Source organism: Mastomys coucha, unplaced genomic scaffold (genome assembly GCF_008632895.1).
Source record: "Mastomys coucha isolate ucsf_1 unplaced genomic scaffold, UCSF_Mcou_1 pScaffold20, whole genome shotgun sequence".
In the NCBI taxonomy this organism is placed as follows: Eukaryota; Metazoa; Chordata; class Mammalia; order Rodentia; family Muridae; genus Mastomys; species Mastomys coucha.
The window spans coordinates 76,637,647-76,662,332 of record NW_022196903.1 but is presented as its reverse complement, the minus strand read 5'-3'; the positions used below and the strand labels follow the sequence as shown (position 1 = coordinate 76,662,332).

General features: G+C 47.6%; 2 protein-coding genes across 6 annotated transcripts in view; one reads left to right on the top strand and one right to left on the bottom strand.

Moving 5' to 3' along the window:
• Wdr54 (WD repeat domain 54) overlaps positions 1-24,686 on the top strand; it is a 35,955-nt gene that overhangs the window by 9,661 nt on the left and 1,608 nt on the right. For 2 of the 4 annotated variants that reach the window (XM_031382289.1, XM_031382290.1), the window contains exons 2-7: positions 5,354-6,210; positions 23,178-23,400; positions 23,510-23,572; positions 23,916-23,982; positions 24,080-24,133; positions 24,429-24,556. In XM_031382289.1, coding sequence (XP_031238149.1) covers positions 6,107-6,210; positions 23,178-23,400; positions 23,510-23,572; positions 23,916-23,982; positions 24,080-24,133; positions 24,429-24,556 — 639 coding nt within the window. In that variant the 5' untranslated portion in view covers positions 5,354-6,106. Of the gene's footprint in view, positions 1-5,353; positions 6,211-22,674; positions 22,929-23,177; positions 23,401-23,509; positions 23,573-23,915; positions 23,983-24,079; positions 24,134-24,428; positions 24,557-24,686 lie in introns of those variants that run through there. The other 2 variants (XM_031382291.1, XM_031382293.1) reach the window with 2 other exon arrangements.
• On the bottom strand, positions 16,282-22,694 carry CUNH2orf81 (chromosome unknown C2orf81 homolog). Of its 2 annotated transcripts, XM_031382280.1 has the most exons (4): positions 22,515-22,694; positions 18,115-18,336; positions 17,811-18,032; positions 16,282-17,691 (listed from the first exon to the last, which is right to left on the bottom strand). In XM_031382280.1, the coding sequence occupies exons 1-4, from the start codon at positions 22,530-22,532 to the stop codon at positions 16,339-16,341; spliced, it is 1,815 nt and encodes a 604-aa protein (XP_031238140.1). In that variant the 5' UTR covers positions 22,533-22,694; the 3' UTR covers positions 16,282-16,338. The 2 variants fall into 2 exon arrangements, with proteins under 2 accessions (XP_031238140.1, XP_031238141.1); XM_031382281.1 differs by lacking the exon at positions 17,811-18,032 and having other exon boundaries at positions 22,515-22,683.

Sequence of the window (24,686 nt, the reverse complement as noted above, 5' to 3'; positions counted from 1 at the left end):
ATTCCTTAGCTATGTTATTACATTACCTTCATAATTTAAAAACAAATGGTTTTAATTTAATGAAACTTATTCTAGTGAGAGGTTTCCACATGCTACCTCATTTATTATTCACGGATCAAGGCCTAAGTCTTACCCCTTAAGCAAAGTTGGCCTGGGGTCTAACCACTGGATCCCCTGGCTGTAATGTGGACCTAGATCCCTGAACATACTTGTCTTCCTTCACCTACAAGACTGCAATTTCTGCCACTCTGCACACTTACCTAACACAGGATCACAAAGCAGTTCTGTTAGGTGATGACCATCTGTAAAAACACCATAATGAAGCCTGCCATTTTATGCTATGTTAACCTCTTAACCAAAACGTTGTCTGTAGCCTGACTTCTGCCTAGAGCCATCAGGACCTACCTTTCTGCTTCCCTGCAGTGTCCAGGTTGTTCTGCCTTCCTTATCCACCCCAGCCCAGACAATCATACTAAACCCACTCAGAGCGCCTGCAATGTACAGAACACATTTCAAAACATCACTGTAGGGCTCAGCAGATTGCTCAGTGGGTAGAACAGAAATTGGGGCTAGAGAGATGGCTCAGCAATTACGAGCACTGGCTGCTTTTGCAGAAAACATAGGTTCATCCCAGCACCCACACAGAGGTTCACAACTGTCTTTAATTCCAGTCCTAGGGATCTAATACTCTTTTCTAAACTCCAAGGGCATAGTACACACATGATACACAGACATACATGCAGGCAAAACACCCATACACCATAAAATAAAACTTAAAAAAAAAAACCTTTAGGACAGGGGTTGGAGAGATGGCTCAGTGGCTAAAGAGTCTTGCTCTTCTTGCTGAGGACCTGAATTTACCCTGTTACCATGGTTACCAGCAGCCATGCTGTGCTACTCACAACCACATGAAACTCCAGCTCAAGATAAGAAGCCTCTGGCTGCTGCAGGAACCTCTATTTATGTGTACGAACACACACACACACACACACACACTTACTTTAAAATAAATCATTTTAAAAAAATAAAAATAAGGGCTAGAGAGCTGGCCAAACTGTCAAGAACATACCCAGCTCTTACTGAGGACCTAGGTTTGGTCCCCAGCACCCATATCAGGTGGCTCTGGGGAATCTGGCTCCTCTGACCTCCCCATGCACACTTTCTACATGTCCACACGCAGTGACACAGCCATACACATAATGCAAAACAAATCTTTAAATCTGCTAGTAAACGAATACACACACACACACACACACACACACACCCCTTAAATAAGAACATTTAGGACAGTATTTATATTGTAAATATAAGTGCTCAAATAAAAACTATGAACACCATCATCACCATACTGGGTTACATCACAATAACACAGAGGCAGGCCAGAGATGACCCAGATAAGGAAACTGAGGCTTAGAGACCCAGTCTCCCTGAAGTTACACAGAGAGCACAAAGCTGCTCGAGACTTAGGACTTCCCACTACCCCACGCTGTTCCACACAGTGACAACACAGATGTAAGAACAGCCTCACTGTGCTCTGAGCACATGAACATACACTCCTCCTTGAGAGATGTTTATTCTACCGAATGGGAATATCTGACACCTCTCCTTAGTATTATAAGACTCAAGGAAGAGAAAGCACATTTAGGAGTATGAAAACTACAGACTTTTAAAGAAGTGCTACCTGGCAGGATACTAGAGATATACAAACTGTATAGACAGTAAGTAGTACACAGGAGAAAGGTGAACTGGGCCGTGAGTTGTGGAGCTTTCCATTTGGTTTGGGGCTACACAGAAGCCCTGTAAGTTATGAGCACATGACGGACAGGGATCTCAGGTATCTGCTTGGGTTCTTCTGTCCAATCCTAAAGTCTTCTGCAGGAAAGCCCACAACTTCTCAGTGCAGGGAGTCAGGTACTTAATAAACACACACGCTGAGGGGCATGAGGAAGTGAGAAGGGTAGGCAGGGAGTTTAACATCAGGCAGGGACAGATGGACTGAATCCAGTGACAACAGCCAGTAGGCCTTGCTCCTGAGCTGTGGGGTGGCACAGTGAGACTGCTTTAGGAAGATCAAACATGCAGGGTAGAGTGGACACAAGAGCAACCTGCAAGGAAAGGCAGGATTACAGCAAAAAGCATACTGCAGGGTGAGAAGGTGGGTGGAAGCAGAGCCAGAGCCAGAGCCAGAGGAGGCCGTGACAAAAGCGATGCTAGGAAAGACAGCAGGCTGGCAGGGACTCCACATACAGCCCTGGACGAAGCTCTGTTCTCATATTTCCTCCCCTGCAAGACTCTGGGCAAAATGTTTAACTTACTGAGCCACAGTAACACAATCCATACAAAAAAGGCATTCTCTGTCTCACATGGATGTTACAAAGAATAAGGAAAACCAGCCGGGAGCTAGAGAACAAGCCATACTAGACTTTGCAGTACAGAGAGAGACTATCTCATAACATCAACGCCCGGCCCCTAAAAGGCGTTATGATTCAAGCAAAGGATCTGTAACAATACCTGACACAAACTGCCCAGTCAGGTCTAGGTGCCTATGTGGGCACTGTCTCCACACATCAATGATGACCTGCTCACAGCAGATACTCCAAGGCTACAAGAAAGTTAGCAAATGAGGAGCTAGGCAGGTGGCTCCTCTGCTAAGGATGTTTGCTGCTATCAGTGAGGACCTGAGTTGATTCCAAAACCTTCACTGGCAGGCTCACAACCACCAACTCCAGCTCCAGGAGAGCTGACTACTCTGGCCTCCTCAGACACACCTCCACAATCCTCACACACACACACACACACACACACACAAATAAATAATAAATATTTATAGAATAACATGCAAAATAGAATTAGCAAATGATAAATAAACTGGGAAGTTTTTAAGTATGAATAATAATACTAGGATGGAGGCTAGGGAGAGTAAAGTGGGTAAGGTGTCTGCCACATCTGTGTGAGGACATGCATCTGCAGTCCCATCGCTACGGAGATTTGGGAAGCAGAAATCCTTAAGAGACCCTGTCTCAAATAAGGTGTAAAGCAAAGACTAACAGCACAAGATTTCCTCTGATCTCTACAAGTGTACTGTGGGAGGTGTGTGCCTGTATTGATACATACAAATGTGTGTACACGCACACGCGCACGTACACACACACACACACACACACACACACACACATACACACACATACATACACACATTGTATATACACAAAAGCATTTAAAAAAAAAAAAAGCTGGGCAGTGGTGGCGCACGCCTTTGATCCCAGCACTTGGGAGGCAGAGGCAGGCAGATTTCTGAGTTCAAGGCCAGCTTGGTCTACAGAGTGAGTTCCAAGATAGCCAGGGCTACACAGAGAAACCCTGTCTTGAAAACACCAAAAGAAAAAATAAAGAAAAAACAAAACGAAAAAGAAAGACAGAAAAAAAAAAGAAAAACAGAAAAAAGAATGAGAATCCAAATGTTAACAGAATAGAGAAAGGAAAACTGGGGATGTCCTTTGGGCCTTTTCTGGGGCAAACTTAACTGTGCACACTAAAATGTGTTTCCTCATGTTTCCCATGTGGACCTATATGAGATCGGTACTTGCCAACAGTTAAGGAATGAGGAGAAAGAAGGCAGGACTATAAAAGACAACATGAGGAATCTGAGATAGAGCCATTCAGTCACTGCAACAACGCCCAAGTCCTACCTAAGACACTGTGCCACAGCTTTACAGTCGTCAAACACGTGGTTGGCCAAGGAACTTAGTAGGGCTATGTGTAATCTCTATTATTTTAAGCATGAGTGTGTGTACATGCTTGTGTGTGTTGCTGCAAACTGAACTGTCAACCTCACGTGTATATTAGGCAAGCACTGTACACACTTAGCCCTTTTAAAAACCTTTTTATTTCTTTATTTCTGGGCATTTTTGGAGGAATGTGGAGGCAAGAAGTCAATATCAGGTTTCTTTCTCAGTTACTCTCCAAACTCTCATTGAACCTCAAGGCTGCCAATTCTAGCTAGAAGAACTGTGGAGCAATCCCAGGAATCCTCCTGTCTCTCCTCTCCAGTACTTAGATTACAGCTGTGCATTCATGTGCCTTTTTCTTTTACAAGGGTCCTAGGGATTACATCTAGGTAGCCATACTTGCATGACAAGCATTTTACTAACAGAACCTTCCAGGTCTTTTTTGTTTGTTTGTTTTTGGTTTTTTTTTGGGGGGGGCGGGTTCACGACAGGGTTTCTCTGTATAGCCCTGGCTGTCCTGGAACTCACTCTGTAGACCAGGGGGGCCTCGAACTCAGAAATCCGCCTGCCTCTGCCTCCCAAGTGCTGGGATCAAATGCATGCGCCACCACTGCCTGGCCATCTTCCAGGTCTTGTACTATTCATTTTGAGACAAAAATCTCAAAAAGTTGTCCAGGCAGGCCTTGGACTCATAATCTTCCTATCTCAATCTCTCAAGTAGCTAGGACTACAAACCTGAGCCACCAGGCCAGTTTTTCAAAGTTATTCCTTATACTTATATGTAAATATATTAGTTATTCTAAAATAAAATATTTTAAGCAGTATAGGTTCACTAGAACACTTGCCTATCATGTGACAGCCCCAGGTTCCATGCCCAATCCTATCAAGAAAAGTTTATAATATTGCTAACAAAAAAAAAGGGATGTGGGGGATGGCTCAGTAGTTAGCACTTGGCGCATAAGCATGAGGACCTGAGCTCAGATCCCCAGAACCCACATAAAACCTGGGCATGACTGTGCACTTCCGTAAAACAGTGTTGGAGGTGAAGGCAGACAGATCTGGAGCTTGCCGGGCAGCCAGCCTAACTGAAGGTAGAGGGCATTCTGACTAAGGAGACATTCTGATGTCAACCTCTAGAGTACACATGCATGCACACACACTATGATTAGTCAAATAAGACTGTATTACTCCCATCCATGAATGATACTGAGCCTCTAAGTCTGCCACAAGCCTAGCTATAACTATACAGGCACATGCTCTTGCCACAGCATTACTGGGCCCCTGACAGTGTACCGTAGGACTCTTCACATTCCCTTAAGAGAGAAACAGTCCCTGGATTTCTAATCCATTTTCCTACTCAACAATATTAAATACTGCTATCTAGAATAGTGGAAGAAGTACTGAGTGTCTGGTAAGTAAGTAACTAAGTCTTAGAGAATTTTCAGAACAGGGACTGGAGGCGAGGTAAGGAGAACAGGTGAGGATGAAAAGCCACTTTGCTCGGTCCTTCGGTCATTTCTACCTTGTCTCCACCAGTACCTCAGTATCCCTCAATACTCAAATGCTTTTCCAGGCTCATGTTTCCAAATTTTAATCCTGGGCTAACCCCATACTCTGCTCTCCAGCAGGGGCTGGTTTGAAACATGGGCAGTCTGACAACAGGGCCAAAGTGTCTCTGAAAGCACCAGCAAAGAAGAACAAATGTGCACACATGCCTCCCGGAGCCCAACAGGGAAGGGTCTGCTCCCTCTGGAGGATGCTGACTGGAAACTCAAGGGAACCCAGCAATATGTCATGCATGGAAGTGTTTTTGGTCCTGGTCCTACTCCAATACCTGTCTTACTGACCTTACAAAGATGGGAGAGCATCCTAAATGGACTTCCTTCACCTGTCCAGCTTTACCCCAGAAATGTCTGCATCATACTCCCAATCTGAATGGAGCTCTCCCACTCCCAAAGTCCCCCTCACTCAAACCCAGGGAGTTCCAGGGTCGCCTCTAAGATCCAGAAAAGAAGACTTACACAGTACCCTTCACTTATCCTGATAAAAGAACTTCTGCAGCCCAATAATGAAGAGCAGCAACCCTCTCACTGACAGAGAGCCCCACTTGTCTCATTTCCAAGCAGGTTCCAGTTTAGCTCTGCCCATGAATCAACCAGTGAGATCCTGGCACTAGGACCCAGCAGGCAGGGAACACTGAGACTGCGCTCTACTGAGGTAGATGCACCATTTCACAACTTCAGCAAAAGCCAAGGCAGCCAACAAAGGCTCAGCCACCTCGGCTGTGCCTCTGCCGCTTGGGCAGCTCACCAGCCACTCCTCTGAAGCAGATCATGCCATCCTTTCTTTTTTAAAATCCACATCATCACTGGATCATAATGGAAATCAGTCTCCTCAAACCACCATGCAAAGGCAAAGGCGTATCCATAGCAACCCCAAAAGGAAGGACACAGAGATGCTCCAGTGGCTGCAGCAAAAAAAGGTGAGTTTGTTTCTCCTCTATCCATGCATCTACTTCTGCTCACCAGGGGCAGGCTCTGCCTGTACATCTCATCCACAACACCAAGTGGGAAAACTCAAGGTGAGCTAAGAACCACCCTGTAACACGGGGTGCAGAATGGGGATGAGAACAATTCTTGCCTCCTGGTCACTGTCTCAGGTGACTGTCTCACCCTGTGATATCTGACAAGCAGCCACCAGTCACTTATCTTTCTAGTCAAGATGCTGGAAAATCGCTCTTGCATTTCAGAATTCCTCTGTGGCAGCAACAGACCCCCACCTCCCTGCCCACTAAATCTCTCCCTTCTCTGATGCCTTGGGAGAATGGCTCCCATTTCTGCAGAGATACTCATCAAATATGAACTCTAAGCCTAACAAAACCCTGTAAGCCTCAACTTTCCTTTCAATAAAGCAGCAATATGCTCTGACAGGACTGTTATGCAAACCACAGGAGGGCTTCGCAGTTCAAAGCTGCCATGGACCATATAGTGAGTTCCATGCTACAGAGTGACACCTGTCTTTTCTCCCCCCCACCCCCCCCTGCCTCTCTCTCTCCTCTCTCCTCTCTCTCCTCTCTCTCCTCTCTCTCTCTCTCTCTCTCTCTCTCTCTCTCTCTCTCTCACACACACACACACACACACACACACACACACACACACACACACACACACACAGAGTCTGAAAGCAAAGCACTCATTAAAAGCCAGCCACTATCATTATGATGAAGATGAAGAGGCCTGTAAGCATAGGACTCCAGCTCAGACAGGTTCCTCCACTCTCCTGGGGCTTATCTAAGGCTCTTTCTCTTTACTCTGATCAACTGCTTCTAGCTTCGCTTACCATATGCAAGCATCTATCCTGATGGAGCTCACACTGGCCACCTACCCCTCAGCACACAGCCTTGCAGAGAAAGGAAACTGAGTCTATTAGGTACAAACTCCTTTGCATCCACCATTGCCTCTTTCTTCCTAAATTCATTCCTCTTCCTTTCCTCTGCACCTCTCACCTCCTCTTCTGAGGACCTTCATTCAGAAGTACCCACTGTCGGTTCTTACACATCACCACAAAAACCTGCCCTGGCCTCTTCAACTCTAGGAACAACTATTTCTAGTCCTTACCCTCCACTGGCTGCCACAGAATCTATCCTTCCATTGTCTGCCCAACTGTGTGTTTGCAGCCCTCAGTGCCATCAAGCCCTGCATCTCCACACTGCTCCACTGGAGTTAGTCACATTTGCAAAGTGAAAGCGCCCTGGTAACCATGACATCTTGATCCCCAACCTCCAGAGGCACTTGTCAAGCTCGTCCTGTGTGGCCAACCTGAAGCAAATGAAGATGGGGGCTCCCTCCCTGGAAATGTTCTCCTTTCTGACTTCCTGAGCAGCCTTGCTCACGCACACCAATCCCTGACTCCTCTTGCCCCCGCCTTCTGGAAGCGTGGCTGGAAGAATCCATCCTCCTTTACCAACCACCTTCCTCCATCAACCTCAGCAGGGATGCTTCTGAAACTCAGACCTGGCTGCTAGACATCGGACCACTCAAGTTCCACATGCCCCAAACACACCTGCACCTGCCCCCTCAAAGACTTCTCTTCCACATTTCCTCTATGATACTGATGCCACGGTCTACCCAAGTTAAGACAACTGAGTCACTGTTAACAACCCCTTCTTATTTGGAGCAATTAGTCATTACCTGGTTAATTCTGCTGCCATAGACTCTCTCTGATTCATCTGTCCTCTCTATCCGTGGTGGCCTAATTTCAGTTCAGCCTTAAAATATTTCTGTTATAGCAAGTCTTCCCATTACATCCATTTTAAGTCTCCCAATATCCTGAGTTCAGATTCTACCCCTGTGGGAGCTTCCTCCCACAGTTAGCCTCTCAAAATACAGTCATGCCATCTTCGTTTAAAAGCTTCTGGTGTGAGCCAGTGAGGTGGCTCAGTAGGTACATCAGCCACCAAATCTAACAACTTGAGTTTGATTCCCAGGACCAACATGGTAGAAAGAACCAACTCATACATGTCCCCCCTCTCTCTCTTCTCTCTCCTCTCTCTCTCTCTCCCTCTCTCTCTCTCTCTTTCTCTCTCACACAGACACACACATACACACATAGAACATATAATTTTTTTTTTATTAACTTCACTGTGAACAACAATAACCTCTCCTTTGATGCCAAAGTTCTCCCATTCTGGCCACTTGGATCTACTTCAAGCCCTTTGCCCTGCAAATATAAAAAGAGGATCACCAGGACCCCACTCTTTATCTATCACTACTTAGCTCAACAGTCACTTAGCTCTTTCCTGAAATTCCCCAACTTCTCCCTGTAGAGCCTGCTATTTCCTTTTCTGCCCTTGTATAGATACCTCGGACACAGTTTTGTTACAGCACCACACTTTACTGAAAATACTTTCTACCATCTCCTGTCCAAGCTTCCCCTAGGACAGAGAGCTTAGGACAAAGTGTCTAAGCACTGAGCACAGTGCCTTGCCCAGAGAGCACATAATATTCAAAAGTTATTGTGCCAGCCAGGCTCCAGGCATAAGACCAGGGCCCGATCAGAGGAATGACTCCACCCTTAAAGCCCATAAGATCAGAGCTGGAGAGCTGACTCAGTGATTAAGACAATGCACTGTGCAACCACAAAGGTCTAAGTTCAGGCTCTAGTACCCACTAGCAAGCTCCAGCACTGTGAGGGGTGAAGACAGTACTGTGGGCATTTGCTGGCTGCTTCAAAAGGTCCACAGTAAGACTCTGTCTCAAGCAAACAAACAAACAAACAAAACAAAAGGAGTAAGTCAGAGCCTTAGAGAACGCTACCTTCTTTGACCTCCAGGGAAGTGCACAGGGACACACACCCAGACTCACATATACCCAAAACCAAAAAACAAACAGTGGGTGGAGAGATGGCTCAGTGGTTAAGAGCACTGACTGCTTTTCCAGAGGTCCTGAGTTCAATTCCCAGCAACCACATGGTGGCTCACAACCATCTGTAATGGGATCTGATGCCCTCTTCTGGTGGCATCCACAGAAGACAGCCACAGTTTACTCACATATATAAAATAAATAAATCTTTAAAAAACAAACAAACAAAAAACATCACAAGGTGGGGGAAGTACACATGTACATACATACCAGACACAGACACACACACACACACACACACACACACACACACACACACAGAGCAGTGCATGAAGCTCTTTCAGATAGACACCCAAACTCATATGCTTCCACAGTAAAGGAACCACAGACCACAAGACCACAGACAGGCTCTAAATAAAATGCAGATCTTCTGAGAAGGAATGTTCTTCACAAGGCTCTCAGGGCACCAAGGCCCCACTCTCTGCTGCAGTAAAGCCCCTGTGAGATAAGAAGGGGCAGGAAAAGGTCAGGATGCATGCCTCAACTAATACCACTCAACACCAAAAAACTATCAATAGGCCAAAGCCAGAATCTCAAGATGGCAAGGTCCCTAAGATACATTTGCATCAGGCAGTCCCTTACCTTGTCCTGGGCCATGGACACACACTCTGATTAGCAAAGATATAGATCACTGGATTGATAGACCATTGGCTTCCAAAACTAATTACTGCCCTGGGTGACGGGGGACACCGAGAACCCAGTTTTCATCTCCCCTGATTTGCAGACATCTGCCATCCCCTCCATAACCCCCTATCATCTAAGCAGAACATGGTAACTCCATCTTGTCTAACCTCCACCTCCATGCAGCCATGTGCTGTGGCTGTACAGAGCCCAGAGGCGGCTGCTGATGATGATTCTCCCAGCCCCTTTGACTCCTACCATTCAGTGTCTTCTCCTCTGAACCAGCCAGGCTTCCCTCAGCACCCACACCCTTCCTTTCTCCATTCTTCCTTTCTCCCATTCTTTCTGCCATTCCATAACTTAAGATTAGAGCAAATCATTTCTCCTTTTTGGAGCTTCTTCATCTGCTGCTCGGCCCACCTTATAGGAAATTACATCAAGTAAGATCATGCCCAAAAAAGCTCTGTGTGAGTTAAACATAAAGCCAGGCGTTACTGTTCTCACCATCGGTCTAAATCCTCTATAGCACATAAACTCTCCGCTTCTCCTTCCTCACTTCCCACCACTTTTTACAGCACAGTAAGATGAATATTTCTCAAACACTACTCTGTTCACATGTCCATCTGCCACCTTCACCACCATTGTCTAATGGTCCCGGGTTTGGTGTGTGCGGTCTCGTCTGCCCCACTGCAGCTGCTCCCAGGGCTTTCTGTAGATTTGCACACCATGCCCCCCACCCTTCAAAGTCCAGCTAAGGCTCCACTATGTACAAACAGACAGATTTAAGAACGAGTCTTCTTAAATGTGATGAAAGAATTAAGTACCAATTTAGTTTGAAGAAAAAAGCTGGGAATATCTGTCACCTGATGCTAGAAGAGTCAATGGCTCCCCTCAGTGTCCTTCAGTGTTTTTGAGGCAGGGCCTCTGTAGCTGGGGCTGCCTTGAAACTCACTATGTAGCCAAGTCTGTCCCCAAACTCAAAGAAATCTTCCTGTATTTGCCTCTCAGGGGCTAGGATTATAAACAGGTACACAAGCATGGCTTAAAAGCCAACTTTCAGTTTTTTTCTTGTTTAAGTAGCCATGACAATCTTGGAGTTCAATATGTAGAGAAAGCTAACCTCAAACTCACAGAGATCTGCCTGCTTATACCTCCTGAGTCCTGGGATTAAAGGTATATGCCACCTTACCTGGTAAGAGTTAACTTAGTTTGTTTGTGTTTTTGAGACAGAGTCTCTCCATGTAGCCCGAGCTGTCCTGGAAGTCACTCTGTAGACCAGGATGTACTCAAACTCACAGAGATTCACTTACCTCTGCCTCCCAGGTGTTGGCATTAAAGTTGAATTCTACAAAACCAGGCTCACTCCTGGTAGCTCCCACTTTTAATCCCAGCACTTGGGAGGCAGATCTCTGAGTTCAAGGCTGCCTGGTCTACAGAGTGAGTTCCAGGACAGCCAAGGCTACACAGAAAAAACAGTCTCAAAAAACAAAGACAACAGCCAAGCTGAGTGTCATCACACCTGGATAGAGTCAGCTTTTCCTTGATTTAACTCTAAGAGATAGCCTAGACAAGGACAGATGCCACAGGGTGGCTTATGCTGAGAATCCTAGCAACTGAGATGGTCAGGAAAAACAGGCACTGAAGGCCAGTTGTGGTTACACAGGGGGTTTGAGGCCAGCCTCTATAGTATGGGACCCTAACTCAAAGGAGTCAGGGAGGGTGGGGGAAATAGGAAGAGAGAGACATGGCTAGTTATCTCCCTACTATTAGAAATGTTCAAGCCAAACTGCAAAATCTGCCAAACTGACAAGAGTATCATACATGGAAGTCAACTACAAGAAAGGTGACTGGATTAGAAATCCAGCATTGAGACGAGAGGAGGCTGAGAGGTCTTCTTGTCCTAACTCCTGGTTTAAAGACTAGATAACGTAACTAACCCAGAGCAATAGTTTGTTCTACATAACAGGTAGCAAAATGTGTCTGTCAACTAAGATCTTGTCCCTGAACCAGCATCACCTGGGAACCTGTTACAAATGCAGACTAGATGAGAGCCATATTTTCACCAGACTCTATTAAACACATACCTCCATTAAAGTAAAAACCACTGGCACATACTGCCCCTTTAAAATGATGGGTTTCTACTTCTGGAACTGCATTTCCAAAACTGCACCAGTTGTTAAGCAGACACGACCAAAAACAAAGCAAGCAAGCAAACAAACAAAAACCCAGTATCTCCCTGCTTATTTGGGGAAATTATGCATACACACACACCCTAGTTGGAGACTCTTGAGAGATACCTCGAGCATACTAAAAGTTCTAAAATAGTCTGTGGAGAAAACCTGAACCATACATATATGAATACAAAGCACCTTTTACATAATAAACTTATGGAGCTGAAGAACTGATTCAGTGGTTAAGAGCACCTACTGTTCTTACTGAGGACCCGAGTTCAATTACTGAACTACAACCGGCCATAACTCCAGCTGCAGGGGCCTGACATTTCTGGCCTCTCTCTAGGGACCCACACTCATAGATATTTTCTTTCTTTCTTTTTTGGTTATCCATATCTGTTTAAATACAGTGCAAGCCAGGCTTTGACAGCACAGCAGGCTAAGAACGCCAATTTCTGGCACAGTTCTTCCATCCTCAGTACCTTAAGTACACCAGGGTACCAAGGGGCCAGCAGCCGCTCACAGCTCTGCGCTGCTGTAAATGAATTTCTGTCTTAAGATCTGCCTCTTTGAAAAAAGCAGTTTCGCATCTGTGTGCTCTAGCTGTTGTCCAGCCCAGTGACGAGGTGTGTATGTGTACAATACGACGGACCCCAGCACAAGGCGTTCTCACACATCAAACGCATTTCCAGACCCCTCACCTCTGAACCTCTAGGATTGATTTTTGTCTTCGTTTAACACAAATTCCTAACCACCTGCCCACAGAAAGCCTGTGCTCAGTAGGGTGTCACGACAAGCAGGGGCCCCTCGCAAATCTGAAGGAGAGTGGTCAAGCGTGAGAGAGGCACTCAGCGGGGGCCCAGGCCCGCCCGCCCGCCGGGGTGCCGCCCACCCTCCGAGCCCACCAAGCCCTAACCCCGAGTCCCCGCCAGCTCCGCGCGAGCTTCGGGGCAGCTCAGCAGACAGTTGGCGGGGTCGCCGCCCGCGTACCTGCTGTCAGGGCTCCGCGCCCGGATCGGCCCCGCCGCCGCCCGCCGCCCCGGACTTGCTGCCCCGCCCCGCCCCGCCCCACGGACTGCCCGGCGCGCCGCCCGTTCCCACAGCGATCCCCAAAGCCCTCAGGTCCCAGGAAACTCTAGAGTTCTGTGAGCAGTCTCCCCATTCCTGCAGCCCCGCCCTAGCTGACTGGGTCTCGCCAAGCGGGGCAGAGAAGACGTCGGTAAGGCACTGAGCTAGACACCTGCGGCAGGATGCGTGCTTGTATGTGTGCGCACGCGCACTACGCCTGGGAAGTCGATTAGGACCACGGTCGTGAGACGGGGCGCGGTGAACGCCCTCTGCTGGCGGAGGATCTTGCGGAAGGGTTAGGAATTTTGTTTAGATCTCAAAAAGTGACAGCTATGAACTGGAGATCAGGAGAGATAAATTAAGATGGCCATTCCTTTCTCTTCCCTCTTCAGCATTCCTTCCCCCTCCCCCCCCCCAGGAACTGAACTCTCTAGAACCAAGAGGTTAGCAGCATTGAGGTGCGTCTCTTCAATGGAAGTGGTGTAGAAAGTTTCAACAGTCATTTTGTCTTCTGTGGCTCATTGCTAACATTTCTTAAAAAGAGATTTATTTACTTATTATATGCAAGTACACTGTAGCTGTCTTCAGACACTCCAGAAGAGGTGTCAGATCTCATTACGGATAGTTGTGAGCCACCATTGTGGTTGCTGGGATTTGAACTCAAGAGCAGTCAGTGCTCTTAACCGCTGAGCCATTTCTCCAGCCCACACTGCCAGCTTTTGAGTGTTAACTGGCTTGTTAAAACTAGCAATAACTAAATACTAGACAGAATGAGGCAGGAGGATTGCCCCAAGTTCTAAATTAGCCTGAGGTACTAAGGTACCAAGTGTACAATGATTTAGGCAGGCATGAAGGAAGGTTCAAACAAATGTCCAACTCTGCAGGAGAAGGAGTTAGGATTACACAGATCGCTTCCAATTCCGCCTTCAATTTACGAGCTGTGTGAAATCCTGTGCTGGTAACAACCTCTCAGTACCATTTCCTTATTTGTAAAATGACTGTCAGTGACAGGATCTAGAAAGAATGGACACCTCCTCTACTAGCGATCCTTTCACCCCCATTTCATCTTCTAAATATTTCTAATTATTCTGAACATACATTACTACTATTCAAAAATCAAATAGAGCCTGTAAAATGGGTCAGCAGCTCAAGTTACGTACCATACAAGCCTGACAACTTGAGTTTGATTCCTGGAATCCACATGAAGATAGATGGAGAGAACTGACCAAACACAAACACACACCAGACCACACACAACTACATATCACACACCACTGCATACACATACACACCATACACACAAGCTACTAAATGAAATATAATAATAAAATTAATACTTTAAAGTATTTACTGTGCCAAACATGACGGCACATCCCTTTAATTCTAGCACTCTAAATGCAGGGGCAGGGGGTTCTCTGTAAGTTGAAGGCCAGTCTGTTGTATCTATTAAGTTCCAGGCCAGCCAGAATTTTATAGTGAAACCCTGTCTCAATTTAAAAAGAAGAGGAGGAGGACAAGGGAGAGGAGGAGGAGGAGGAGGAGGAAGAGGAGGAGGAGGAGGAGGAAGAGGAGGAGGAGTTCCAGCATAGTAGCACACATCTTTAATCCAAGAACTCAGGAGGCAGAGGCAGATCTTGGGGTTCGAGGCCAGCCTATTCTACAGAGCTAGTTCCAGGACAGCCAGGGATATACAGAGACAGATGACAAAAAGTACCACATCTCAAGCCCCTTGAAAAAGTATGCTGTAAGAATCTTCCCTTTAGCCCTTGTTCCACCCTAGTATACCCTCCTTGCCTGCTACAGGTAATTAGCTTCTTGGTCATCTGGTAGATGTTTTACTTAAATACAAGCTCTTATGAACACAGAGCTCTACTCCTTTCATCTCTTATGTAATAGGTAGTACAGTATATACACTTACATTCTGCTTTTCTCCTTTATAGAATCTGTAAGATGTATCCATTTTATGTGTATGAGTATTTTGCCTACATGTATGGTATGGCTGTGCACCAGGCACATGGAGAAGATAGAAAAGGGCTTAGGTCCCTTGGAGCTAGAGTTGGTTGGAGATGGTTGTGAGCCGAGTCATGTGGGTTCTGGGAATTGAATTCAGGTCTTTTGGAAGAGCTGCCAGTAATAACTAACACTGAGCCATCAAATTCAAACGAAGTGGGTAAATCTTTTCTGGTTGTACAAGCCTGTGTCTGAAATCGCAGCACTTGGGTGGTTTAGGGATCAGGAGTTCAAGGCTATCCATGGCCTGATAGCCATCCTGCACTACAAGAGAACATCTCTTGAAAAACAGAGAGAGATCCTCATTTGTAGGTGTACATATTTATCAGCTGGATTCCTCTACTTTGTTTCTAGTTGCGTGCATGTGTGTTCATGTTTGTGGGTGCACACACCCGTGTATGTGCTTTTGGAGGTCAGAAGTTGACCTGGAGTCTCTTCCTCAATCACTCTCCACATTATTATTGCTGTTGTTGTTGTTGTTATTATTATTATTATTATTATTATTATTATTATTATTATTATTATTATAGACACGGTCTCTCACTGAACCTGGAATTCACCAATTCTGGCTAGACTGGCTGGCCAGCAAACCCTAGGACTTGTCCCATCTCACCTTCCCCAGGATGGGGAGTATAGGCTGGGGGCTTATTCACAGGTCCTCAGTGCTTTGCTTTTACATGGCAAGCACTCTACTGGCTGAGCCATCCTCCTGGCCCTTTTTCTAGTCTTTTGCTGTTCCGCGTTGTGCAACCTTGGGGGTACGTGGGACGTTTCATGTGTGAGCATATTTGCGTATGTCTTAATTGCTTAAGATTTATTGGCTATGTATACGCCTTTTACCTATAAGTCTGATTGATACAACGTTTTTCTGTCATATGCAAAATTCTTGGTTCATTTCCCAGGAGTTAAAAATCAAAACCTATTGAAAAAAAAAATAGGTTTTTCAATCCAAGATGAACTACTAAGCTCCAGGATCTGGGAAAGGAGAACGAATTCATGTGTGGAATTACTCTATGCTTATAATCACAGTTGTGCCCTTCCTCCCATACTGAAAGGACAAAGGTCTCCCTGGGAGCCAGATCTGCCTTACAGTCCTTACAGCTTCTCTTTTAACGAGTGTTTTTTCGGGGGTGGGGGGGAGGGCAGAGAACGCTAGGGAACAGCCTTATCCCTAAACCTTGTCTCCTAAGCCATGGCAACTGCGTCCCCTGGAGTCCCTTAAGGAAATGGACAGCTTTGGAAGAAATGGCAACATCTCGCCAGTCGGTTTATGCGGCAATGCGTTTATTTTGAGCAAGGTCCAATTCCCAGTATGGAAGCTCAGGACCCAGAGTGGGGCACAGGCTTGGTGGGGAGCAGCCAGGCTTTGGGAGTCTCGTTCCTTTGCTGTCTCATAATCACCTGTGGCTTGGACACACCTGTCTGGATGGGTTGCTGTTCAGGCGCCTGGGGGCTGCCTTCTTCAGCCTCCTCCTGAATGGCAGCAGGGTTGAGCAGCTCCTGGGTGCCCCGGTTCCACATACTCACACCTGGAACTAGCTTCATGGTTTCTGAAATAACCATGGGCTTCCACAACACCTGGGACGTAGTCTCGAGGACCTGGGGCGCCGCTAGGGGCCATCCAGAGTCCTCCTCCAAGGGGGTGACCTCTGCGGGTGCCTGGCCCTGTGCAGGCACGCGAGTTCGGCCCGCCCACAGCTCTCCCAGCTGCTCCGCCTCCCGCTCCCAGCCACTTGGCCACTTAGCTAGGGGCCATAGTTTGGGGGTGGGGGGACTGGCGACGTCTGGAGGGATTGAGTTTCTAGCGAGGAAGCGGAACCCGGGGCTGAGGAATGGCAAGTTTGACCCGAAGGACGGTGTGGTTTGGGCCAAGTTTAAAGTGGGATCCGAGCCCAAAGCACGGAACGTAGCACACCTCTGGAGTGGGAACCTTGGGGTAGAGACGTGGAGTTTGGGGTGCGCACTAGAGCTGAGGGCCTGGAACTCGAATGATGAGGTTCTGGCCCCAGCTTCACTCTTCCCCGTGCGCCCGCGATATATTTCCAAAGGGCGCACTTCGAGGTCTGGGATCAGGACCTCGGCCATGGGGCGCACCCAGTGGCGGGGCAGCCGCGAGGAATCCAGCCGCGAGGAATCCAGGCGCAACGTGGCTGTCTTGGAGCTTGACCGCACTTCCAAGCTTTCAGGCTTCTGGAGCCCGGAGGAGTCTATCGGGGTGAACGTACTGAGGAGGGACACCGAGCCTGTCGAACAGCTGCGGAGCTGGCCCTTGCTCTTCGCGCTCAGCCGGTCCCCTGCCGCGTCTGGCTGGGGCAAGCAGTAGTAAAGATCCTCAAGCGACAGGTGTGGGCTGGAGGACAACCCCTTCTGGTCAGAGGCCTGCACGTAGACTCCTGATTGGGGCAGCCTCAGGTAAGATTGGGGGCTGCAGACGCGCTCGACTTCTGGCGTAGGTCGTAAAGACTCCTTCGAGGGCACAACCGAGGTACGGCTTCCCTCTTGGCCGTGGGGTACTTCCAAGGCATCCCCGGGCTCAGCCTCAAACACCTCCAAGGTGGGAATGGGTTTCGGAGTGACTCTGGGCTCGGCAGAAGGTTCTGAAGATTGTGTCGGCTCCTGAAATTCTCTGTCCCACGATGAGCCTATAAGGAACTGGTCCTGGTTCCTAGGTTCCTGGGGAAACACACAAGGGTAATGAGATGTTGGAAATGGAGGGAAAGGACCTCACTTCGTGGTCCTAAGCGGCTCCAGAGGAGGCTTCTGTTGGAAAGAGGCTCAGGGCTTGGGCTTACTTCATTGTGGAAGTGCTCCTCTACACCAACGGGCGCCGGTGTGTGCAGTACAGGCACGGAGCCCTGGGCCCAGGCATCCGTGGTGCATGCCAGGGGCTCCTCATCCTCGCCCCACGTGGGGTCCTCAGCCACTGCAGATTCTCCCTCATCTCGGGCCAGGAAGCGCCACTCAGTGATCTGCAGCATGGCCTCTCGAGCCTGGCTAATGGTGAATGGAACGCACTGTGGAAGCGAGGGAGGGTCTCAGCCTTGCCAGGAGTGGCAGGGTAGAAGATAGGTCTGGAAGACCCAGATCTAGGCCCACCTGCTGGGTCAGATAGACTTTGAAGGCACACTCCATAACTCGAGTCACAAGGTCGGCCAAGATGTCACCCACTACGTCCTCGCCTTCCTCCAGAGACAGAAACGAAATCCATTCTGCCTCATTGAGCCGCCCAGGCACGATGTCCACCTGCGGCACCGGCTGGGTGGGTGGCCGGGCTTTTTCTGCCTTGGATCGGGTCGCCCCACGGTCTCGTGCCTGCCTCTGTGGGGACGAAATGGGAACTCAAGACAGGAAACCAAAGGGGTAGGACGGATGGCTAAGGGCTAGAAAGACTCTCAAGGTGTTTTCTAAGAAAGAAAGGGGAACGGGACAAGAAACCTTCAAGTCTGTGATGCACCGGATGGACACTCTGTAGGTATATCACTCACTTTAATACTCATAACAGCCCACTAAGCCCTCTTTAATGACAAGGACACTGACACTTGACGGAAGTTAGCCCTCACTAATCATGTTCAACTCAGCTCTGCTCTTTGCCTTCCTGCAATGTTCCAAGTTCTTGAGTGTTCCAAGAGGTTGCCAGGACTTAGTCTCCTCTGCTTTTGTTTCATTTTGCTTTGAACAATCTTTTTTTTTTTTTTTTTTTTTTTTTTTTTTTTTTACGGTTTTTCGAGACAGGGTTTCTCTGTGTAGCCCTGGCTGTCCTGGAACTCACTCTATAGACCAGGCTGGCCTCGCTTTGAACAATCTTGTTATGTAGCTCTGACTGTCCCAGAACTTGCTATATAGACTAGGCTTACCTCAAACTTGCATCAATTCTCCTGCCTCTGACTCTCAGATTCTAGGATCACAGGAATGGAACAGCACACCAAGGCCTCTCCATTTTTGTTATTTGTTGCCTTTTGTGGGTGTGTATATGTGGTCCTGGAGAGTGAACCGAGAACGATGAGTACTCTATCACTGAGCTAAATCCCTTCACCGCTTTTTACTCTCCCACTCCCTCCAGACAGGGTTTCTATTTGGCCTCAAACTTGAACTCCACCCGCCTCTGCTTCACATGTGCTGAGATTAAAGGCCTGTACCACTGCCACTCACCCTTTATGTTTTTAGTTTGTTTGAGACAGAGTCTTTCTATGTAGTCTTGGCTGTCTTGGAACTCACTTTGTAGACCTAGCTAGCCTCGAACTTAGAGATCTGCCTGTGTCTGCCTCCCGAATGCTGGGACTAAAGGCATGTGCTGCTACCCCTGGTTCTCCTTTTACTTTTTATTTTGAGAGTTCAAAAAGTTGCCAAGACTGGTCTTGAACCCACTCTGTAGTCCAAGCTGATCTTGAAATTAACTTGTGATCCTTTTTAAAAAGATTTATTTATTTATTATGTATACTCACAGTAGACATAAAACTGTTCTGCCAGCATGTATGCTCACAGGCCAGAAGAGGGCACCAGATGTCATTATAGATGTTTATGAAACACAATGTGGTTGCTGAGAATTGAACTCAGGAGCTCTGGAAGAGCAACCAGTGCTGTCAACCTCTGAGCTATCTTTCCAGCCCCCTTTTGTTTTTTTAATTGAAAATTTATACAATGTATTCTGATCATGGTTTCTCTTCCCCCATGTCTCAGACCCTCTCCACCTCCCGATTCATCCAACCCCAGGCCTTCTTCCTCTCATCCTCTTTAGAAAACAAACAGGCAAATTAAAAAGGCAAACAAACCAGCATTCAACAACCAACCAAACAGTGAAAAAGCAGAAGAAACATACACAAAAGAAACAGAAAAGCCATAAAAACACAAAATCAGAAACCATAATATGCAAGCAAAAGATGAGAAAAAAAAAAAGAAAAGAAAAGAAAATGCCCAAACGAAACCATATTGAGTCAAAAAAGAAAAAAATCCACGAAAGCACCACTGAATTCATGTTGTATTAGCCATCTACTTCTGGCACAGGGGCCTACCCTTAAGTGTGGTTTCCCCAGGAGAGTCCACAGAGAAAACTGATTTTTCCTTTGCCAAGTGGTTGTCAATTGGAAATAGCTTCCTGGTTAGGGATAGGAGCCTATGTCCACTTCCCCCTCACAGCACTGGGACCCTGTGCATGCTGCTACAGTCCCTGTGGGTTGGTATGTCAATCCTGCTGAGCTGGAAAGACAGTTGTCTTGATGTCCTCCATCCCCTCCGACTGTTGCTTCAGCCTGTTGAGTAGAGTAGCTTCTCCCGGGTAGAGCAGCCCTGCACTACTAGACCTTCTTAACCACTATTTCTAGTCACATCTTACGAAGTTTGCGTAAGATCACGCCTGGGAAGCAGTATAGTCAGAATTCACATCTAGATTTGTCTAACTCCAAAACCTGACACTTGCTTCCCAAACAAAGGTATTTGCTAAAATACATAAAAGAAAAACGTGTCAAGATATTTTTTTTAAAAAAACTCATTTTAAAAGACAGAGAATGGGCTAGAGAGATGGCTCAATGGTGAAGAGCACTGACTGCTCTTCCAGAGATCCTGAGTTCAATTCCCAGCAACCACATGGTGGCTCACAACCATCTGTAATAGGATCTGATGGCCTTTTCTGGTGTGTCTGAGGACAGCAACAGTGTACTCATATACAAAATAAATAAATAAATTAAGAGATCTCTAAAAAGAAAGAGAAATAAAGAAAATGAGAGTTGGTGAGGTGACTCACTGGGTAAAGGTGCTTGCAGCCCAGCCTAATGACAAAAGTTTGAGTCTCAGCACCACAAGGTAGAAGGAGAGAGCCAGCTGCCACAGGTCACCCTCCAGCCTCCACTCATGCACTATGGCATGCTCCCCCCTTACAAAAATAAATGTTACAAATCACTGAAGACTCCTGTGACAGCTTGAATAAGAACAGCTCCATAAGTTCCTATTTGAATTGTTTGGGAAGGACCAGGAGATGTGGCCTTGTTAGAAGTGAATGAGCAGGGGCCCATTTTAAGGTTTGCAGTTAGCTCTCTCTGTCTTGTGGGCTCTCGGCTATTCCTCCAGCACCATACCTGTGTTCCCCATCATGATGCTTACGAACACTTGACCCCTTGGAACCACGAATCCCAAATTAAACACTTCCTTTTATAAGTTGCTTTGGTCATGGTGTTTTGTGACACCAAGAGATAAGTAACTAAGAAAAGAAGCCCCAAAATAACTTAGGGACATAATATTTCATAAAAGAGATGTAGATAAGTAATAATAAAAAAAAAAAAAGTAAAGATGGCCAGAACTAGGTGTGGTGGCTTACAGCAATAAACCCAGCACTCAGGAACCCGAAGCAGCTGCCACAGGTTCAAGGCCAGACTGGGCTATGAAATGAGAACATGAAGGAAGACCGTTTCTTCCAAAATTTACCTTATTCATATTTTATATTCCCCAATAATCATTCTCTCAGGCAATCTGGTATCTTCTGTTCTCTACACTCTCAACTCCTGGCCTTGAATTCCCAGAGACCAAGAGGCTGCCTAGTTCTCCAACTAAAACTGAACTTCCTTAAGCCCATGCTAAATCTTTAAAGCCAAAACAAAACCAAAGAACTAATCTCTTAGGCCTCTTCCCCCGAGCTGGGACAGAGATTATCTCAAGGTTCTACCAATCTACTTTATTTTTTAAAATGCCTTGTCTTTGGGAGTAAGAGAGTTGACTCTGCAGTTAAAGAGCATTGACTGCTCTTCCAGAGGACCTGGGTTTGATTCCTAGCACCCATATGATGGCTCCAAACTGTAACTGCAGTTCCAGGAGATCCGATTCCCTTTCCTGGCCTCTGCAGGCATCAGACATGAATATGGTACACAAGTACACATGCAGACAAAACACCCATATACATAAAAAAAAATTTTTTTTTGACTTAAGGTAATTGGTTTTTGAGAGCGAGATGGGAGGGTGTCGGTATGGGAAGAGGCTATGAGTTCAAGGGCAGCCTGGTCTATATTGTGAGTTCTAGACCAGCCAGGGCTACACACTGAGACCTTGTCTCAAAATAAAAGGAAGCCATGGTAGCACATGCCTTTAATCACAGCACTCTGGAGGCAGAGTTGAGTTGGAGGCCAATCTGGTCTATATAATCAGACTCTCTCGATTAAAAAAAAAAGTAATAATGATAATAAAGGAAGCTTTTAAGGTCGCCCTCTGAGTTGTTTGATCCATTTCGTAGTCCTGAAATTGTCAAGATAGTGATTAGTCCATCAGGCCCTCTTCCTAGGGCCTGCTTTCTGGTTTACCCACCAGATCGGGTTCCTGGTCATAAAGAAATTACTACTTGCACTAGTAGTTCAGCTGTTTCCGAATTCGCTTGCTCTTGGCCTGGTCCAGCCGTTGACCCTTTCCCTCGGGGACCGAGGTGCAGCATGCCCATCTCGAACCTAGAGTTAGTCCACTGCCTCGATACCGGCCAACCCCAGTTCTTGGCGCACTCTCAAAGTCGAGCTGAAACTCACCGAGCCTTCGTGTGACATTGTCGCGACAGTCAATCCAAGGCGTTGTTTCAGCTGCCTTCAGGACCCTCCATCGCTGTAGCTGCAGTGGCCGCGACCCAACAGTCGCCTCGGCAACCAGGCCCCTCTGAGGGTCCCTGGCGTGGTCCACGGTTGCTTGGCAACCGCGTAGCCGCGCGTCGCAAGTTTCAGCCACAGGCCACGCCCAAAGGCCGTGCGTCTGTGCGTCGTCTCTATGGTGGCGGCGGATTTGGAGGGACCTGAGGATCGCGGCGTCAGGCAAGGCACACTTGAGGTTGGGGGTGGGTTGCAGGTGTGACCTCTGACCTCTGCGTGGGCCTTCAGGTAGCTAAGCTGTGGGAAGAATGGCTGGAAACCACATTCTGTCTTTTTAGCTGAGCCGTTCGGTACTACCAGGTATTTACATCTTCATTCTTCCTGTGGGATTCCCTGGTGGCCGCAACACTCAACCCTAGTGCTGTCTCCTGCTCCGTGGGGTCCTCTCCTCCTTGTGACTACTATCTATCGCTTTCCTCTGGGATCCTAGCAATCAAAGGATCTCCCTCAGTGTCTCCCGGTTGCATCTCATTGCCCTTCTCCTCTGTCCAAGTGTCCCCTGTGGCCTCCCCGGTTGTCATGCGGTGACTCTAGTAATCTCTCTCTCAGGATGTTCCGCCGCGACCGCTCCATCCCACTTCGTAGCTCTGCCGCCGCCCTGTCTAACAACCTCAGTGTACTGCAGCTTCCAGCCCGTGATCTCACGCATTTTGGGGTGGTTCATGGACCGAGCGCCCAGCTTCTCAGTGCTGCCCCTGAGGGTGTGCCCTTGGCCCAGCGCCAGCTCCACGTTAAAGAGGGCGCTGGAGTGAGTCCCCCACTTATCACTCAGGTAAGGCAAAGAGTGAAAGAGATGTTGCATAAATCAGTATGATCCTTGTTCTTTAATCCCTATCCTCTTGACGCCTTATGTTCTCTACTGTGATGCGCCATCTCTCCAGGTCCACTGGTGTGTCCTCCCCTTCAGAGTACTGCTGGTCCTCACCTCGCATCGAGGGATACAGGTGAGAAGAGGACCCTCCTGCCCTTTCTCCAGCGCCACCCTCTCATAACACTCAGACTTTTCATGTGAGCAGCCCACTCTCGCTCTATTTTTCGTCTTCAGGTGTTCCATTTTCTTCACTCTTTAATTCTGCTTCAGCTATCTGCTTCCTTTGTTAACTCTGTGACCCTTGGGTATGGGTAGCCTCAGTGTCCTCCTCTGAAAACTAGGGATAAGAATAGTGCCTGCCTCCCAGAACAGAGTTTGTGGATGACACAGACTCCCGCTAACCTGGCTGGGTGAAGTGCCCAGAGCTCAGCAAGGGTCAGCTGGATCTAGCTCTCATCCTTGCCCCCATCTTCCAGATGTACGAGTCTGATGGCTCCGTCATGGTTTATTGGCATGCCTTGGACTCGGGAGACGCTTCTTCAGGTACCTTCAGGACCTCGTGGAGCAGGGGTGGAGGAGGCTGGGAGAATTCGCTGGGGCTGGAGAAAGTGCTGTTTCTGAGAGCTGCTTTTGTATTCAGTACAGGCTATGTTTGCCCGAGGCATTGCTGCCAGCGTCCACTTCATCTGTGTGGGTGAGTGGACTAGAGGCGGGGCTAGGGTCTGTAGGTGAGGTAAGTCATTGTGGGGTCTCCACCTTGAGGATGCTGAGGGACTGACGAACTTAGGAAGCGTTAGAGGGAAGCTGGGCAGGAAAGGGTATCAGGAACTCTGAAAAACACTTAGAGAAGGATACTGAATGGAAAGTCAGGCCTGTGGGACTAATGAGTTTATTACTAAGACTTCTGGGATAGAGGGGGTGCTGGCTGTGGTGACTGGGGACCCAGAGAGCTCGGGGATCCATCAGTGAGACACTGGTTCTGGCTGCAGGAACATGGTCCGGTCGGGTACTGGTCTTCGATATCCCGGCTAAGGGTCCCAACATTGTACTCAGTGAGGAGCTGGCTGGGCACCAGACACCAATCACAGATATTGCCTCTGAGTGTGCCCAAGGACAGGTGAGTTCACTTCCTCCAGGGGCTCTAGTAGTCTGGGTGACTTCTTCAGCCTTGGGAGGCCCAGGTGTGGGGATTAGCTATGCCACTAAGCAGAAGTGTGGCTTTGGATTCACCTGTACTTTCTTAGATG